This window comes from Tympanuchus pallidicinctus, unplaced genomic scaffold (genome assembly GCF_026119805.1).
Source record: "Tympanuchus pallidicinctus isolate F22 unplaced genomic scaffold, pur_lepc_1.0 scaffold10, whole genome shotgun sequence".
NCBI lineage: Eukaryota > Metazoa > Chordata > Aves > Galliformes > Phasianidae > Tympanuchus > Tympanuchus pallidicinctus.
Genome location: NW_026294619.1, coordinates 3,575,253 through 3,593,909, shown reverse-complemented (window position 1 = coordinate 3,593,909; position 18,657 = coordinate 3,575,253). Strand labels below are relative to the sequence as shown.

The window sequence follows — 18,657 nt, the reverse complement described above, 5'->3', positions numbered from 1 at the left end:
TGTGAATACCAGCTCCTCCAGACAGAAGCTGCCTTTTTCTTTGGCATTTGTCTGCCCATCTAGGACAATGGGCTTGATAGCGAGATCTCTGGTGATGCCTGCAACAACAGTCCATGTCCATGTTGCTGTTAACTCAATTCACAAGAGCTTTAGGGCTGCTGTTGAGAGAGAGTTTATTGAGAAGTATATGAATGTACATGAATATTTATTTTCCCCAGGAAGCTTTTTCAGTCAACCAAGCATCTAGCATGGCTCTGACTAAGATGGAGAGATGAGGAATGATAAATGATTGCCTCTTGGATTCTGATCTCAGCAGCTTATGGGTAGGGAGAACATGCATTAGCCTGAATAAACATAAGTCAAGAAAGACGTGAAATAAAACTAAGATGAGCTCAAAAGCAGACACTGCCTACCATCTGTAAACTATCTGACTGAGTTTTTTCTTGACTGTGTAAGTTGTTCTCCTGATGCATGGTTCAGGGAAAACAGAGCATCTCATAATGAAACTGGCCACAGATGGGTAGGCCGCCCCTGTTAGCCCACACAGAACCTGCCAGCATGATGAATGATATGTGGCCCTGAGCTGGGGCCTTCTCCAGCCTATGGCACAACTGGGAATTTGATTGGACTGCATTCAGTGAGGAAAAATAATTTATACCTTCATGTAGTCTATGAGTAATAATAAGAAGAAAACAACAGGATAGCACCCACTCCTTATAGAAAGTCACAGAGGGGAGATTCTGAGTTTTGTCCCTTTCAAGAGATGAGAGCCTACAGGATATCCCCAAGTGAAATATTCCTAATGCTGCCAACTGCCAAGTCACCTAGCTTGTATTAGTAATCTCCAATATTCATCCCCATTCTAGAGGAACAAACCAGGGACTCCTTATACATCCATTTCAGAGGGTTTCTGAGGCTTACCATCACATAGTGGGATAAGAAGTCACATGGCGCAGCAGGCTTAATAAGCCCATGTCCTGGATCTCAAGGGAGGCAATTGGACTGTGTGCAGAGAGGTGCTGGAAACTGCAGGTCAGCAATCCCATAAGACCTCTGCTGGCTGAAGGAGCAGAGCTACTGACATTTGTGCTCCCAGGCAATGCCTATTAAGCTATCCATAGCTAGTTAGATGCTGTTGCTCTGATGCTAGAGCACTGGAACCTGTCAGATAAGGAAGAAAAGGGTCTGGCTGACTCTCTTATTTGGTTGCTCTGTTAAAATCCAGTCAGACAACCATCTGAAGAGAAACAGAGGAGGAGAGCAAGGACTTGAATCATTTCAAGGAATGTCATTTCTGCTTTCATTACTATATACTGCTTGGAACTAAAGCTGATCTGTATTGTCAATTGCCATCTGAATTATTAAGTATTTTTCCCCTTATCTGTCTTCTTCCCAGGTGCTAGAGTCAACAATTATAGCCAAACTTCAGTTATTTCACCAGAGAAGGAGAGAGGGTTTTCCAGTGGGTTGATTCAAGGCTTGGGGACTTACAGTTGATTCGAGAAAAATGCCCTGTTCAAGTACTCACTAAAGTACCAGCAAAGGAAGGCATGCAGCATTTTTAAAATGAATTTTCTATTTCCCAGATAGGCAAACGAGTGGGATATGATGGTTCATTTAAATGAATGATCACATGCATCTCTGCCTCTTTTGCACAAAGAAGGCAGCATCACTGACTTCCCTTTGCATTTGTATCTTCAACTTCCCAGCCAACAAGAAATAAATCATTTCTGTGGTCCTAACCTAGGTAATTAGCCAAACACTACTGACCAAATCAATGAATGAAAAAAACAGTAGACAAATTTGCTAATGAACTCCTTCAGGAAAATGCACAAAGAAAAAGTAATTTGGCTCTCTCGACCCCCAGTGCTGCTTTAATTTCATAACCTGTCCACTGAAAACCTCCTACACAAGCTCCATAACACTCGTTCTTAGAATTCTGCAGACATGAGTTTAATCACAAAAAGATCCACAGAGAGAAAAAGAGAGAGATTTTAGAAACCTTTACAATGTCTAAAATAGCTCTTTGATGCATAGCAGATGTGCTCAAAACTAGCATAAATCAAGCCAAAATGCCTGACAATCACGGAAAAGGAAGATTCCAAGATAAGAAGATGTTCCTAACCACGGTAGCTTTGAAATACAATTGGAATTTTTTGTTAATTGTCAACCTCAGGGAAAACATATAAAAGGAACCCTTTTGTCCCTCATTTTGGACAAGTGTCCTACTGGTATACGTGCTACACAAAGACTGGACTTCTGCCTGAAATCAGTTCCTCTGTATGGATAAAAGCTAATAGATGGGTTGAGACGCAGGAAGGGACAGTAGAACAAGCAGTGAGATGTGGACATGACAGACTGTCATGAAGGACTGCTTGTCCTCCCTCCCCAGTTAGAAAGGAGGAGCTTGGTGGGCTTCACTGTTAAAAGGAAGGCCTGAAGTTTGATTGAAAGAGGGCTAGTGAGAAGACACTGATGGATACTTACAAGGCAGTAATAGCACAGAGACACATAGCACAGGAAGAAAAGTGAGGAGGCACAACACTGGGAAAATGATGAACAGACCCATGAAAACTAACACAGGAATAAAAGCAGAGGTGGGATTCCCCAGTCCAGCTGTTTACCAGAGAGGATTGCCAGAATAGAAATATGCTCTGAGGAATCCTCAGAAGGGAGAAATGAAGTCTGTGATACCATGGAGAAGGCAGTACAACTGAAAAACACCTCAAAGCACAAATATGCAGCCAAAGTGATGAGCCAAGTCAAGAATCTTCATATTGCTCTTCTGAATGATGCATCTGATACACGTCAGGACTCAGTTTTCATGAAGATTTAATTCTCCTATAACTCCTTTAACTCGAACACTAGGTTGTGCTCACAATGTGTTTCATACTAAGATACAAGAAAAGGCTGGGTAGAAGACTAAAAGACTGAGGGTACAGTAAGACAGAAGACTCAGTAGGAAATAAATGTTAAGAGGAAAACTGTCAACATTAAAAGATTTTAAGTACATGTTTAAAGGTGAAAAAGATAGGACTGATTTCATCATGCATGTCAATGGCACATTTGTGCTTAATACTAAAAAATCTGGAAAATCAAGCAGAGACAATGATACCATAAAGGATTAGTGTTCCCCACATCAGCTCCCCACATCTGCTCTTCCCACTTCTTCCTGGCAGTCTTTACTCATCTTCTTTCCTTCTTCTGCAAGAAATAGGCCCAAACCACAAGATGCATATCTAGATTTCAAATACATGAATGCTTTGGCTGAAGAGATGAGACAGGAAACCTGAACAACGCCAACGTGAACCACAGACATCAAATCCAGGGGCTTCTGGATGCAGCACTTGGGCCCTGTTCTATCATCTCTTTCTGGCCCCCTCTCTCTAACTTTATTTGTGCAACTCTCTTCCCTTTGCTGGCTGACAGCTTAAATTTCTCTAGCATACAAAGAAGGCTTGTATTCTGCATACTTCAAGCCCTCCTTAACCCTTTACACATATGGCAATATCACAGAATACTATACAGAGTTAATGAATGTTTTCCCCACATGCTTCAGATGACAGAATTTATGATGGCAAAAAGGAAATCCAGTAAGGAGCTCTCTCCTCAAATGACATGATACAGAAGAGAAACCCAATAGTTGTTCCCATCCCCTGTGATAAGTTTTAAGGAATGAAGGTTTCCTTGCAACTCATAGTGCTATCACCATGAAGTCTGTCTACTTAAAGGACATCTTCCTTCCAAGCTTGCCACATTTTCAAACATGGAAGGTGCACTTAGATAGCAGAACAAAACTGTTGAATAATTCTGCCTCTAGCCTGCTCTTTTGCATGGCAGATCAAATATCTCCTTTACTCACCGCACAAGAAACCAGAACACTGTCTGCCAAAGTGGAAAGTAATATAAAATCACCTCTACTACCATCTTCCTCTCCCTTTTAAGGTGAATCAATGGGAAGCAAACTCAGTTTTTCAGAAAGAACCTCTTCTATGTAATATACAAACAGAAATTCTTCTTTCTCTCCCACTCCAGCATCGTTTTCTTCCCACTCCCTTCATGTGCATTACCAGCAGTAGAGATCAGAACAGCAAGACAAAGGCCAAAGCTAAACAGAATCACAGGTCCAGTTCGGCATAAAATCTACTGAAGTAATTTCAGTTGTTCCCTGGGACAATCTGGTTATCATGCTTTGCAGGTCATGCTACAAAACATGCTTGCAATGCACTGAGGAGCCTTGCCTCATTTCTGCACTTGCCTGAATTTCTACTAAAATTTTCAGTAACATTGGAAAAGAAAGAAACTACTGCAGAGTTCACAAATCACCAGCAGGATACAGGCCTGTTGAGTCACTTACCTGTTGGGGTGAGGTGCCTCCAGGTGATCACAGGTTCTGGACGCCCATTTGCCATGCAAACCAGGGTCACATTGCTGCCTTCATTCACGGTGATGTCCGAGGAGATATTGGAGATCTTTGGTGGAACTGTGAAGACAAAACAAAGTTGAACCTCATTAATTCTGGAGGGAAGCCGGTCCTACTTACTAACCAAAGGCAGACATGAACTCCTCTCACAGATTGCACTCCAGTTTACCACCCAGTTTTCTGAATTAGAACAGTGCTCCAAATATAAGGTTATGGCTTCTTAGCATCCGAGAAAATCAATTCAACTGTAACAACCTTTCAATGGTGCAAAGACATAAAAAGAGAATGGAGAAAGATACACAGAGCAATGCTCTGCTTTCAGGAGTAATGCATGGGGTAAAGCAGCCAGGAGAGGGAAAAGAGAACTGAAAGAGAGACATGGGCAAGGTCACAGCTGAGTCAGGAAACACTGAAAAAGTAGGGTCTTCTGGCTGTGAGAAAGTTGTCAGCATTGACGAGAGCACCTGATACATGCCCAAAAAGCCCAGCAGCACCACAAATTCTGTGGTGGCACAGTCATAGGACTAGCATGACTCACCTGAAATATGCAATGAGGAGACCAAATCAGAATCTCCAAGAAAGCCTCTTGCACAAGACTTCCTTTAGCTATCTTCTCTCCTTAATTTTGTTTTTCTGTGAGCTGCCCTACAGGACTACCTCTGTTTTGAGGACCTACATCTTCGAAGAGGTAGAAATATCTTTTTCTGCAACTGTGATACTTTATGTTTGTAGGCTTCATAAAGGAACCTCTTGGAACTTGCCTTACTGCCCCAAGGCTGCACAGAAGAAGGTCAACACTACACACTGCCCCAGCTCTCAACATTCATTTTGAAACTAAAATTACCCTCGACACTATTTTATGTCCTCCTGCAGGGTTCCAGACCTAAGGCACAGAATCAGAGGTACACTTGGTACTGATGCCTTCCCTGAGCAGATACAACTCATGGTAAGGGCATGTGGCCCTGCTCTGTTGCTGTTTGTGTTACCAAACACTCACTGGGAATGGATCTAGAGAGCCCATAAATTAATTTCCTCCCTGACTGCTACAACAAGTTCAAGAAGCAGAGATGTGAGCCATGGCTTATGGAGATTTGCTGTGTGAAGGTACAACAACAGCAGGAAGTTTTCTGTGGTGCCTTTCAGCTAAGCAGGATGCCAGACGCTATCCGCACCTCCCATGGCACAGCTCCCAAAGCACAGTAGAATGGTTAAAGGTTCATACCAGCCACAGCTTTTGCTCCTGATGCCTTAACGGCCTTCCCAAGTAACTGAGTTTCTGTCAGGAAATGAAGTGATCCACAGGGGCTTGAACCAGAGGCTGTGGGCAAGGAGCGAGCCCTGTGTTTCAGCCTCCCAGCCATTTTCTGAGGCAAAACAAGCCGTGGTTTGTTCCTTCCTCATGTTTGTGTCTCCTCCATGCTTCATGCCCCGGAGGAGGTGAGGGAGTTTAGCTAAAAAGGAATCTTCTTACTTTCTACTTTTTTTTTCCCCAGCTTCCAAATTTGTGTGTAGCAAGGAATGAAACAACATCATTTTCTGCTTTGCTTACCACAGAGTAAACAGGCAGCAACTTCCTCTTCCAGCTCCTTGGCAGGAGTGGCTGATGGCCCTTCTGAGGCAGAGCTGCCTATAGATAGGTGGGGAAAAGGAAATGAAGCCTGAAGAGAGCAACTCACGTCAGCAAGCTGCATACCTGGTTTCATAACAGTGGTGTTTACAACCCCCATTCTGTTGGCCCCAAACTCACAGCCAGGCCTTCAGTATCTATGACCATGGCATCATTTTGGAGGAGCAAGGGCAACCAAGCAGGAACTACATGAACAAGGCAAATGCATATTTGCAGGCAAGCTTGCTAACCTAGGTGAGGAGGGATTGAAATGAGGAGTGGGGAGGGATTGTCATAGTATGGAGAGAAAGTACGGCACCGTAGTCAGTTAGAGAGCAGAGGGGACCAGCAAAACAGCAAAGGATTTTGCACTTCTGCTTGTGAAAGCTGCGGGTCCATCTCAAATGGGCTGTGCACAAATACAGTCATCACAATGACTGGAGTACACCCAGCTGTGTTCTGAATGGTGAGCTGGCTGGGAGCTATGGATCAGAGGCTATCACAGCATCACACTTGATGGCTGTTTTTTTTGCTACCAAGCTATTTCATTATGAAGAGACAGTGGATGAAGTGTCCTTTTGTGAGACAGAAGAAGCCTCAAAGTCACAGGCCTGGCAGGGAACTTCAGCCACACTGATATTTGCTGGATAGGTAAAAGTAGCCCAGCAGAAGTAGTGGTTCCACAGGTTTAGCATAAGCTTGTGCCCTTGCAACAAAGATGAACCATATCTTAGATTGTATTAACAGGAGCATAACCACCTAAGTGGAGGGAAGTGGTTATATCTCTTTATATGGTGCTTCAGATGCTGTCTCTTAAGCACTACATCCAGTTTTGGGCTCAGTAGTACAAGAACGCCATTGACATACAGAAGCAAGTCCACCAGAGGGCTTCCAAGATGATCAGAAGGCTGCAAGCGCACAGTGTACAAGCACTGCCTGAGAAAGATGGGTATGTTCACACTCGAAGAGAGAAAGAAGAGTGAAGGTCTTACTACTGTCTACAAATACCTAGTGGAAAGGTGCACAGGCGACATTCAGAATTGCACAGTGATCAGCAAAAAGCAGCAGACGAGCTGCTACACAGTGAAAATTCTAACTCAAAATGAGGAAGAAACTTTCATTTTTGGAAAATCAAAGACAGGAACAGATTCCCAAAAAGGTGGTGGAATATCCATCTCTGGAGATATTCAACCCTTGCTTGGATGAAAACCTAAGCAACCTTCTCTAACTGGCACCAAAATGGAAAGAGAAATGAATTTGGAAGCCAGTCTGCTGTGCAAGAGTTTGTGTTGATGGCTGAGCTCTTGGTGAGGCAACTGGAGTAAGAGATGTAAGAGACAGTTGATTGCACCTGGGTTCCCTTTCCAGGAGATAAGGAATTTCAGAGCAGGGATATCTTCCTAAGAGCACAACACTGAGTAAAGCAAGGCAGAGCAGAAAATCAACCCCTTTCTCTCAAAGCAAAATCCTTTGATAAACAAGCCTTGATACCTTTTACATCAATGATTTCCTGTGAGCCATTAGTAGTGCATCCATACTTGTAGGAAGAAGTTGGAGAAGACATAAGGAAAAAAAAAACAACAAACAAGCATTGCTGAAAAACACTGATGTTGCCAAATAATTATATCTCACCATGCTGAGGGATGTATGAGAGTTTCACTGACTGAAAGCGATCCATTTCCTGCTTCCTTCCCTTTATCACAGCCCTGTCCTCAGGATTTTCTGCACAGCAAATGCTTGGCAGTACAAAACAACAGTCACACAGTGCTCTCCGGAAGTGGCCACTAATGCCTCAGGACTGCAGAAAGGACAGCAGAAAGAAAATACCCCAGGTAGGAAATCAAATGCCCTGCCTCCTCCAAAAGGCACTTATGGTTTCACGTTTGTGGTATGCACAAACAGCATTGAATTGCAGCACCATGATGAGATCTGGCTCAGCGCTGAGTAGGCTTTGTTTTAAACTTGTAGGCTGAGAAAGAAAAACGGAGTGCTGCTATTTCTGCAAGAGTTGTGCCCAACTTCTCTGTCAGTGGACACGAGGATAGTGATTTCACAGCATCCTCAGCACAGCTGAGTTGTGATGTGCTGGTGAAAACATGAAAGCAGAGCCCTGAGAAGACGAAAACAGTGCTAGACAACATGTTCCAGGGACTTATCTTAACTTCAAAGGATTGGGGATTGCATCAGGAAAAAAAAGCCCCACAACAAACCAAGAAAAGACCTGTTCTGGACTAAGCTGAAGTAGGCCTAGCAGATGGAGGCTCTGGCAGAACGGTCAATGCAGGCCAAATGGCTCAGCAGACAAAGCCACCATTGGGCATCAGCAGCAGAGCTTCAGTTAGGACATGTGCACCCTGCCCCTTCCAAAGCCGTCAAGTCATTTTAGTTTGCAGCACATCAAACGAACTCAGAAATAGATCTGACCACGCAGACCAAATGCCCAAGAGGAGAAGGATATGTCCAGATGGTCATATCTAGCTTGCCACTTTTTCTGTGGAAGAGAAAAGAGGGCATTCAAGGCTGAAATCCTGTTAGAAGTGTAATGTCTGGTTACCTTCAGTCTGCTACCTTGGACAGAGGGCAAGGAAAGGCTGAGAGGAAGGGGGATAGCGAAGGAAATAATTTTTCTGTGAATGTAAAGCCCAGTTTAGATTACCCTGCTTAACAGCCAGTCAGCATTAAAAGTGACCAGATCTTAGCGGACATTAATTTCTCTCAGACAAAAAAGTCAGAGACTTAATTTTCAAGATGTCAAGATGGCATGTTAAAAATGCTGAAATTGTCAGCACCAGCAACAGTTAGCATTGCCTACTTGGCACTTGTCATTACTTTGTACACACCTTTTTAGGATAGTCTTAAAATGAGAAGCTTTGACCTTATTATTTTTTTCCCAAGTGTGGGCTGTGTTATATGTTCACGGTTCCCAGACTGCAGGAAGGATGACTGCTGAGAAAAAAAAATAATCTTGTAGGCCGAGGAGCTTCTGAGATGTGACAATTTCCTCTTGCCCAGCCATCTCTTAGTGACTCTCATCTAGCAAAACCTCTCACGCCTGGCCTCTCTGAGCCACTAGCATCAGGGCAAAAAAATCACAGCCTGGAGACCTGCAGAATGGGAAGCACTACAATTAAACAGCACTTTCCCACGTTCTTCTATTCAGCTGAACAACTTGTCCCTCCAGACATCAGGCTGCTGTCAGATCCTTTTGGCTCTGGTGATGTTGGGAAAGCACTGCCAGGTCTATGGTACTGCTAAGGAAGACTAAGCTGCCAGATTGTTTTTCTCCCTTCAGCATAAAAGGGCAGACATTACCCTATGTTTAGGGACCCACTGGAAGGGGGGAGAGAAGGGACCGATGTGCAGAATACCACATAACACAGCCATACTCATACCAAGGACACGTTCTGGAGAGCTGGAAATGAATTCAAGGAAGAACAGCTTTTCATGAATGCTTATTTATTTCTTCTACCTTTCAGATCTACGATATGCCTGATGCAAGCTCACCATCTCCTAGTACACGTCATTGATTGTAAATCATAAACAACAAATTAACCAGTAACCATTCTTCTCAAGAAGATCAAGTCTGGAAGAGGGGGGGCTGCACAGCAGGAGGGGCAAGGGCAGAGCTGGTGGAGAAATGCAAGTCCCAGGCAACGTGCAGTGACAGAGCGAGGTAGGAAAGGGTTGCACAAAACCTGCTTTGCACTAAGCCCATTCAAGTTAATTGCTGTCAATCTGTTACTTTCATGACAACCGCAACTCACATTAATTTATATAATAAGAAAGACCGAGACATGAAAAATAGAGCACACTCCCCCAGCGCAATCACTGTTGCTCTCAAAATGAAAGCAAGTGATTTGTTTTCACAAAACATTGCCATGTCTCAAAAACACCCGCTACAGCAGTTATTACAAGCCAGGGGCCATATACAGGAGGCAGCAAGGAAACCACAAACAAGAGAACACACAACATCTGCTGTTGTTATCCTTGCCTTTTATGACCAAACCCCTTCAGAGCTCAAAACTCCTCCTGAGATATTAGCTGTAATTGTGTACGCTAGGTCAGCTTTATCATATGTGGCTATGGAAGCAGGTAATGAATGAGGCTGTGCCCCTGATTTCCTACCAAATGAGTCAGCCCAATGGTTAGGAGATGCAAGCTCACATCCGCAGAGGCTGGCTCATGAGTGGAGTGCAGTAGACGACAGAACTAGAGAGCACCCCTCGTCATCCATAACTAGGCTACCTGGCTGCTCCCTTTTGGCAAATGGAGCTTGGCACAAGACTGTGAGTTACAAACTTACACTCCAAAGCAGCTGCTCCCCAGTCTAAAATTATAAACTTGCTTAATGTTTCCGTATTTTGTCAATAAGTTACAAAATGCATTTAAAATAAAATAACCATAATAAAAAAGTCTTATTCCCACTCACCGGACCTGAGATACAGCAAAAGCTGTTTAATCTATCCAGGAAGTAGAAGCAAACAGTACTGAAAATAAGAAAGCCCAACAGCCCATAATCTCCATTAAGTGCTCTAATAGCTCGTCCCAAGAAGGGAACCTTGAATACAGACAAGAAAGTCACCACAGCCATTTCCACATATCCCCATTAGTTAGTTACCTCCTCCAGTCTGTTTACTTCCCTCTCTATTGGCAAGTGGGACCTCCATCTGTTGGGTAAAATAAGACTCCCGCTCACCAATCCACAGGAGCCCCTGGCTTTCAGGGCAAAAAGAAAACATCAGGACTTCTCTCAAAAGTCAAAGGAACTTTGCAGCTACCAAAGCCCTCTGCAGGTGCCTATCAATTAGCCTCCAGAGTTCTCATTTCCTTGTCCCGAGGTCCCAATTAACGGCACTTTGCAACAAATACCAAGTCGCTAATAGGCCCCAAGGCAGAGGTAGGGGGTTGCTGACCATCACACGCCCTTGAATGCTTTAGAGCTTCCACCTTGCTCACCACAATTAGGGGTCCTTTCCTGGGGCAATTAATTGTCAGCAAATTGGCCTCATTAGTCATTGTTTAGTCAATGTGTTAGCAGGGAGAGAGGGCTTGAAGAAGGGGCTGAGCTGCTAAACACAACTAAATGGTTTAATTTCCCTCTTATGTGTGCAGCAGGCTAATCACAGCTCTTTGCAGTAGTAACAAGAAACAGCTTGTTGCTACTCTAGTCTGCACAGGGAGCAAGTTGAGGGCTAGCAAGTAAAATTCAGATGCCCTTTGGGATGTGGCATGCTAATGTCTTGGAAGCACTTTACAGATGGAATGCGACATGAGACCCGAGACGTGTTTTTTACGGTCTGATTCATGCTGCAGCCTCAACCGGAGAGATGAAGCTGTCACCAGGGCAGGAGGGCAGAGAGTGAAGTTGTTGAACTTCACTGAAAAATGCAGACTTCAAAACATCTCTCCGACCTTCTGCTCTGCTCGGTTTGCTTCATCCTGCCAGCGCCTCTTCCAGTAGCTTTAAAGCTTCTGGTGAAGTAGAAAGAAACAATGAAAGTTTGTTTTTGTTTTGAATCCCTTGGGATTCAAAAAGATCTCTCAAAATACACTGCAGCGTTTTCAACAAGATGTAAAAACTGCTTATTTCTGTTGTCTGTAAGGGAATGTTTTGCCATGTTCACCCCTGGCAGCCTTTAGGGAATGGTCTGCCCCATCCTGAGCAAGGAAGCCACCAGAGACCTGCAGTAGCCAGTCCCAGCACTGCCTGCTCCATTGAGGCACATTGCCTTCCAAACATCAGTTGCTGCTGATGTACAGAGAACACAGGCTGAAGGAAGCACGGGGGGCTGCCAGTTTGGCCTTTGCGTGACAGCAAGCTTCCCTTTTGAGCAGCCGAGCCTCACTTGCTGGGTGGTCACATAGGGAATCATTTAAATCTAAATGGGGACTGTGCCTATTGCACTGAGTGGGAGTGGAGCAACAAACAGGACGCGGTCATATCAAAGCCATGTGGGAAACCCCTCAGTTTACAGGGCTGGGTAGCATGTTTGACCTCGCTGCAGTGCTGACAAGCCAAACCATTTTGTCCAAAGGAAAGTTCTGTCTCATCTGACATATATTTAAATTTTATGCCTGGGCTGTTTTTCCACATCAGATTGCATGGCAAACACTCTCAGTACGTTCGTTGATTCCTAGCAGAGAAAAGCATGGAGTGTAAACCTGCTGAACTGCCTTATCTGAGACCCATTGGAAAAGTCAGCACAGAACTGGACTCTACTGCTTACATGATCTCACTGATTTGTTTTAAACTCATCTCCATGAACTTGTCGAGAGAGAAATTATTCTACTTCCTAATTGAGAGCAAACCGGAGAGAAAAAAAAAAAACAGTTTAAGTCTCCAACCAACCTCATTTTTCAGTGTGCTGGTGTGATGCTGTGGGACGAGGGTAAAAGCAGTCTCATCCTTCTAGCCCAGTGCCTCACCTTTAATCTCAGATCCCAGCCTTCTACCATAAAGCAGCTCCAGCTCCAAGCCTGAGCCCCAGGCCTGCTCCCATGCTGTCAGCATTTCACCAAGGATTCTGGCTGCCCCCCTTGGGCAAGCAAAGGATCACCAGCCCATGTTTGTGGATTCTGGACACCAGGTTCTTAGCCACATGCTTAGTAGAAAGCACAAGCCAGGCACATGCCTGGTATCTCCTTATCTCCAGATTCCAACTTCTGTACGTGAAGTACTGGTTGCTTGCTACACAACTTCTTTTCTTTTCAATTAACATATCAAATTTATGCTGGGGTTGCAGCGATCCACTTATCTGTGGTTCATCTCTTTAAAAGAAAGCTCTGTGCACTTGCCATCGGCATCGCTTCGGTTCTCTTAGCTCAAAAACTGACTGCACTTGCTGAAGCCAGCTGCAAATGCTTTCTGACCAATTCTCCTGGAGAGGCCCGCTGTGAAAAAACATCCTCCTTCACAAGACATGTGTAAGCAACAACAGAAGTACTTACCACGCTCATCCCAAAGGATTAACCCTTGGAATGCTGCCTAATCCCAAACACTTCTAGGACTACAAATGTACACAGCATTCAGTTTTTGTGCTTCGAGTGTGTCCTCTATTTTCCTTCAGACCATTCTTTTTTTTTTTCTTTTTCCCCAAATCTGGAAGTATTTAGTTACAGTACTGAAGTAATAAAAGGTCTTTTCTTCTGCAGACATAACCCGCCCTCCTTGAAGAATTCTGTGAGAAATTCTGTGAGAAATGTTCTGCTTAGCATTTAAGTCCTCCAAATGCATCTCAGAGAGTTTTCTTAAGAAAATCTTTTTCGTATAAATATCAAGCATGTTGGATGTATATGGGATGTACAGCTAATGTATGATTATTTTCAAGCTTGATTCAAAGTCCAGGGAGATCTTTCTTGGATGTTAAGGATTTCTGAACAAATTCTTTTAAAGCAAGAATGGGCGATGGCTTCAAGAAGCATTGTAACCATAACAGGGACAGCTGAGAGGACATAATGAGCCATATTATGGCTTTTTAACTGAGTCCCAGCAGTCCTTGGTGGCTGCCTATTACCTCTTTTTTTGGGAAGTAGACTGGAAAGCATAGGCCAGGTATAGTCAGAAAGTAGACAGAAAAGCCTATGCTATTTCAGAGCAAGAGGTAAAGGTTCAGAGAGGGTGTTCATGAGTTACAAAGATGAGTAGGCTTTCCTGATCAGGAAAGCAGGGTAGGAAGCTAGTTTCGGCAGACAGCCCACTCTGGATGAAGGCAAGGCTGTCTATCATGGCTGTATAGTCAGGAGAAACAGAAACAAAGAGTTTTTGTTTGTCTGATGATTTATTTTTCAGATTGCATACTTTTGCTTATGTTCAGCTCATTAGGGACAGACAACACAGAAGAGAACAGCCCTCATGAACCATCGGACGGAAATCTACACACAGGCTGAAAAGAAAAGGCAGCTCTCCAAACTCTGCTCTCAGATTCCTTTGGCTGACCATGGTATATGCCACAGTCTCTGTGATAAGCCACAGGGCAGTGAATACAATGCTCTAAGTGTCTTGTGCATACCACATACCCAAGGATCTGGCTCAGTTTCAACCAATACCCACAACTTCTCAGTTGCAAGCCTCTTGCTCAAATCAAACGTATGTGGCAGATGTAAAACATTTTTTGTTATCAGCTTTCCTTCTTATGCATTGAAATGAGCAAAATGGAGCAGGACAGCTTACTGTAACTACTTTTCAAAATTGCTTCCAGGCTTCCAGAGGAGCACAAAGCTACTGCAGCATTTTGGAAATGCTGGTTTTGTTTTTAGTACAAAGTATAGAGAATAAAGTGAAAAATCCCATGCTCAAATCTTAAGAATTCTGGATAAAATTCATTCCTGTGTTAAGGGCAAAGATTCAGAGAAGAGCAAAGAATACTATATGCTGTGATTGAACTATAGGACTGTAATTTTCCAACTTGGATTAAGACAGCAGTCCGGGAAGAAAATATAGCTGTTTGAACATCAAGAGGATTCACTTTGTCCAATTCAATGAATGATGAACATTCTATAACAGAAGACACCACAGCTGCTTGTGCAGTCAGATCAGCAATAAGACTGATGCTGTAGCACAGAGTTGCTGAAAGCCCCCCAAAAATCACATCAAGCAAAAAAGAACCTGATCCAAAGACCAATCTCCAAAAATCTTGCAAATTTTGAGCCTGAAAAAGACTCAAAGTCCATCTTCATAGTTTTTCCATTTGGGCTGCTCAGTGCATTCCTGTATTTCATTGCTGCTGAATCCACAGATGGTGGCCTTCCTCAGCACATGCAGTTATGAAATGCCAGCTGTGAGACCTTCAATTGTTAGTTATTGTAAAGCTTGGTGATAGCTGCAGCAGCGTATTTATAAAGGTCAGGATGTTATCATCAGCCATCGGAGAAAGGAAAGCCAGAGAGTTCAAGGCAAAAAATCCCTTGTCAGACATGCTCATCTACACAAATATGCTCCAGCAGTAAAGACAAGAAAGCAAATACAGTGCTTCTGAAGGAAAGGCATTTTCAAACAAAGCAAGCAGCCAACTACAGCTAAGATGTAATTGTGGTGATTTCCTTCCCACAAACTCCTTCCCACAAGCCAACTGAGAGCCAAGGCTTCTTGAGGAGTAGAGTTTCTGCTCTCTGAGACTCTCTGCCAAAAGACAGAGTGCTCTGTTTTGGTTCAGCCACGTGCAGCAGCACCTTGAGGTTTTGGAAGTTTCCCACTGTTTTGTTTTCCAAGCTTTGCCATGTGGTAAGGACATGCTGTATATGCACAGACAACCACAAGGGATGTGAGGGATGGATTCCAAGAGCTTTGCTCTGTAAACACATTACTGGTGCCATTTCAATTAAAGGAGAATCTCTCCCCCACGTCCAGACATGAGGCTTATTACTTATAGCCTGCAGCTTTAGCAAGGCACATTAAAGATGCTGGCTGTCCCTTTTCTCTCAATGAGCTCCAAGTCCGAACTCTTCAAAACTGACAGGAATTTTTTTGCTGGTCTCTCAGTATTAGCAAACTGAGTTATCTTGCATATTACATGCTGGGTTTGCAAAGAGGTGCAGGGAACCAGACCCTTAGGTAGGCAAGTTCCACTGGAGCTGAGTGGAATTACCCACCCAAAGTTGTCTGGCTGTTAGAAGGCTGGGTGTCTACAAGAAAGTTATACCTGCAGGAGTGTGCAATAAAGAAGCAGCAGGGCTTTGTAAGAAATTTCAGAAGGGTGAGTAACAAATTGAGAAGAAATGGGCAGGCATTGTCCTCTCAGGAGAATAATTAAGAAAAGATCTCCTGCACCTTCATATTGTGTGAGACAGCACCTCTACAGACACCTTTTGTCTGACACGTAGCAATAAAACACTACCCACCACAGAATCTACCACTACTGGCCAGAGAGAGGGAATGAAGTGATTTTCCCTGTTGCTCACCAAAGAACACTTCAAACTACATTTTGCTTCCATCACTGTGGGTGATCAAAAGCTAAGGTCGAAGGAAAACAGCCTGTGTCTCTGCCATAACAGCACACACACATCTGAGCACCTATCAGAGTTATCAAGGTAAGCAACTCTACTCAAAAGTGAAGAGAGGAATGACTTTGTGGATGACTCAGAAGGTCTGCTATTCCAAGTTCAGTGACTGTTTTGCTGCACATTTTTGCTATGACCTTGAGTAAGTCAGCCCACCTTTCTGAGGCTCAGTTGTCCATTCTACTCTTCGAGAATTACTGAGTGCAAGATGTATGGCATCCCCAGTGATTGGTATCTGACTGGTGTCATGACAGGTACATTGCCTTCACCTCTACAACCCCTAAGGATGAATAGGAAGGTTAGGGGAGGAGTATCTGCAAAGCCTTAGACTGTTAAAGGGAATTCTCCATGAGGAATTATCATGCTGCAGACTTTCTTGGCAAAGCAAAAAGGGCAAACCCAAGGCAGACCTTCCCACAGACAGACTACACAGTCTGTTTCTGATTCTTCATTGCTGATGTAAAGTAAAAATAAAATACTCTTTTACAGGCTGAAAGAATCGGGGCTGTTCATCATAGCAGTCTCCAGGGAGATCTTAATGTGGCCTTTCATTATCTAAAGGAGTCAACAGGAAAGATGGGGAGAGACTCTATAATGTAAGGGTAATTAGTGATAGGACAAGGGGTAATAGTTTTAAACTAAAAGAGAGCAGATTTAGATTAGACATTAGGAGGAAGTTCTTAACTCAGGGAACAGTGAGGCTCTGGCACAGGCTGCCCAGAGAAGCTGCGGATGTTCCATCCCTGGAGGTATTCAGGGCTACGTTGGATGGGGCCCTGAGCAGTCTGGTCTAGTGGGAGGTGTCTCTGCCCATGCACGGCAGGGAGGTTGGAACTTGGTGATCTTTGAGGCTTCTTCCAACCAAAACCATTCTATGATTCTAAGATTTGAAGTTGATTTTTCATAAAGGAGAAGATCAGCCACATGCCTCAAGGGAAAAAAGTGGAATCTAGAAAACATTGTAAAAGCTTAAAAATAAGCAGAAGTGCGATCAGTGCAGTCAGGAATACTGATCGATCAGAGGGCCTTTCTATACTTCTACACTTTCTATTCTGATGGTCATGATAAGCTGGAGTCTGAAAAACTGATTTCCTTAAAGTATAAAGAGAGATTAAAAAAACAAAGAAACTTTGCATCAGAACACAATGATGAAAACTCTGCCAAAGTCTGAGGAAAAGCAGAGACGTAACTGAGATGGCATCACACTATGGATCAACCTGCCACTGGATCAGGCACAGACACTCATGACAAATAGGCACAAGGGATGCAGCACAAATACAGTGTGACACTATATCCTGGGCATATGCTTGATGTATGGAGGATTAAATACCACACACACACTGTCCTGGGTAGATTGTATCTAGCGCTGACAGATACCTGAGGGATCTGTCTCGTTCTTTATACACTTTGGCAATTGCCATGCCAACAAAAGATTATGGGATTGGGGGGGTGAGAAGGACAGATCATTTACTACTCTATTTAACAGAGTCCTTATTCTCTGGGGGGATTTTGTCAAGTTGTTGGACCTCTTAAATTATATTTCTACCTGCCTATACACATTTGGCGTTGACGGGTTTTTCTTCTTTTCTCTGTCCCTGTGACACAACAGCTCTCTCTTCTGCAGTCCCAGACCAGCCTTAAAGCAAATGTGGCTTCTGTAAGTCAGTTTGAAGACTGCTGCCCTCAACCCCCAGCCCTACATGTGCTGCAAAGAGAAGAAAATAGCCACCGTGCTGCAAAGACCAATTCTTTCCCCCTCTGGTGAGCCCTCTGATTGATGGCTCTGTTTGTCAGGAGAGACAGATTGTCTCGAGTGTGAGATAGCTAACTATCACCTAGGGAGGCTACCAGAGCAAGAAGGAGGGGGAGAGGAAGAGAACTTCAGACAGAAGGACAGACACGGCCAGACAGACAGAGAAAAAGGTAAGCTGAGGAAGGGAAAAGAGAAAAGGAGTGACAGAAGACTGTAGATGAGAGAAAGACAGTAGCACTTGATGAATTAAGTTGTCAACGTTGGCATCACCTATGTACCCTGTCATGCCAATAAATTCATTGAAGCTGAAGCTGCTCTGAGAGTTAAGAGTGAGAGTGCTGATGGAAGGAAGAAATAACAGCCCATTTAAAGACTGAGAGCAATTTATTAGTTACCTCAGAAGAGAGGTGGTGACAACAGGGAAGGAGATGTACTTCCCCATTGTGCTGGGCAGGAAAACTTGTTTTGGATTTGAGATGTCCGGCCAGTTGCACTGCAGAATGGAAGGAGATTGACAGCAACCAAGACCTGGTTCAAGAAGGAGAAATGCAGAGAAGAGATTTGTTGGAAGTCAAAGGTGTGCACTGCAGATGCACACTCTTCATGTCTCAAGCCATCTCCTGATTTGTGTAGGAAAGATGCTGACAATGAACAGACAAAAACCCGTAGTTCAAGAGGAGGTATAAGGCACTGAGCATGGTCAGCATTACTGAGGGAACACAAAGGAAAGTGGAGATGGAAACCATACCTCTAGCTAAAGAGAAAGAGAGGTGTGACGGAAAGCTCAGAGGTATATAAAACTTTCTCCTGACTTAGCAGCTGGAAGCACAGCACCAAAATGCAAACAGCTTTGGCTGGCTGTATCAAGATGGCACTGCA

The 18,657-nt window shown here is 43.8% G+C and overlaps 1 protein-coding gene across 4 annotated transcripts in view; it reads right to left on the bottom strand.

Moving 5' to 3' along the window:
* Window positions 1-18,657, bottom strand: part of LSAMP (limbic system associated membrane protein) — a 288,040-nt gene that overhangs the window by 101,994 nt on the left and 167,389 nt on the right. For all 4 annotated transcript variants that reach the window (XM_052702829.1, XM_052702832.1, XM_052702850.1 and 1 more), the window contains exon 3: window positions 4,358-4,483. In XM_052702829.1, coding sequence (XP_052558789.1) covers window positions 4,358-4,483 — 126 coding nt within the window. The remainder of the gene's footprint in view (window positions 1-4,357; window positions 4,484-18,657) is intronic.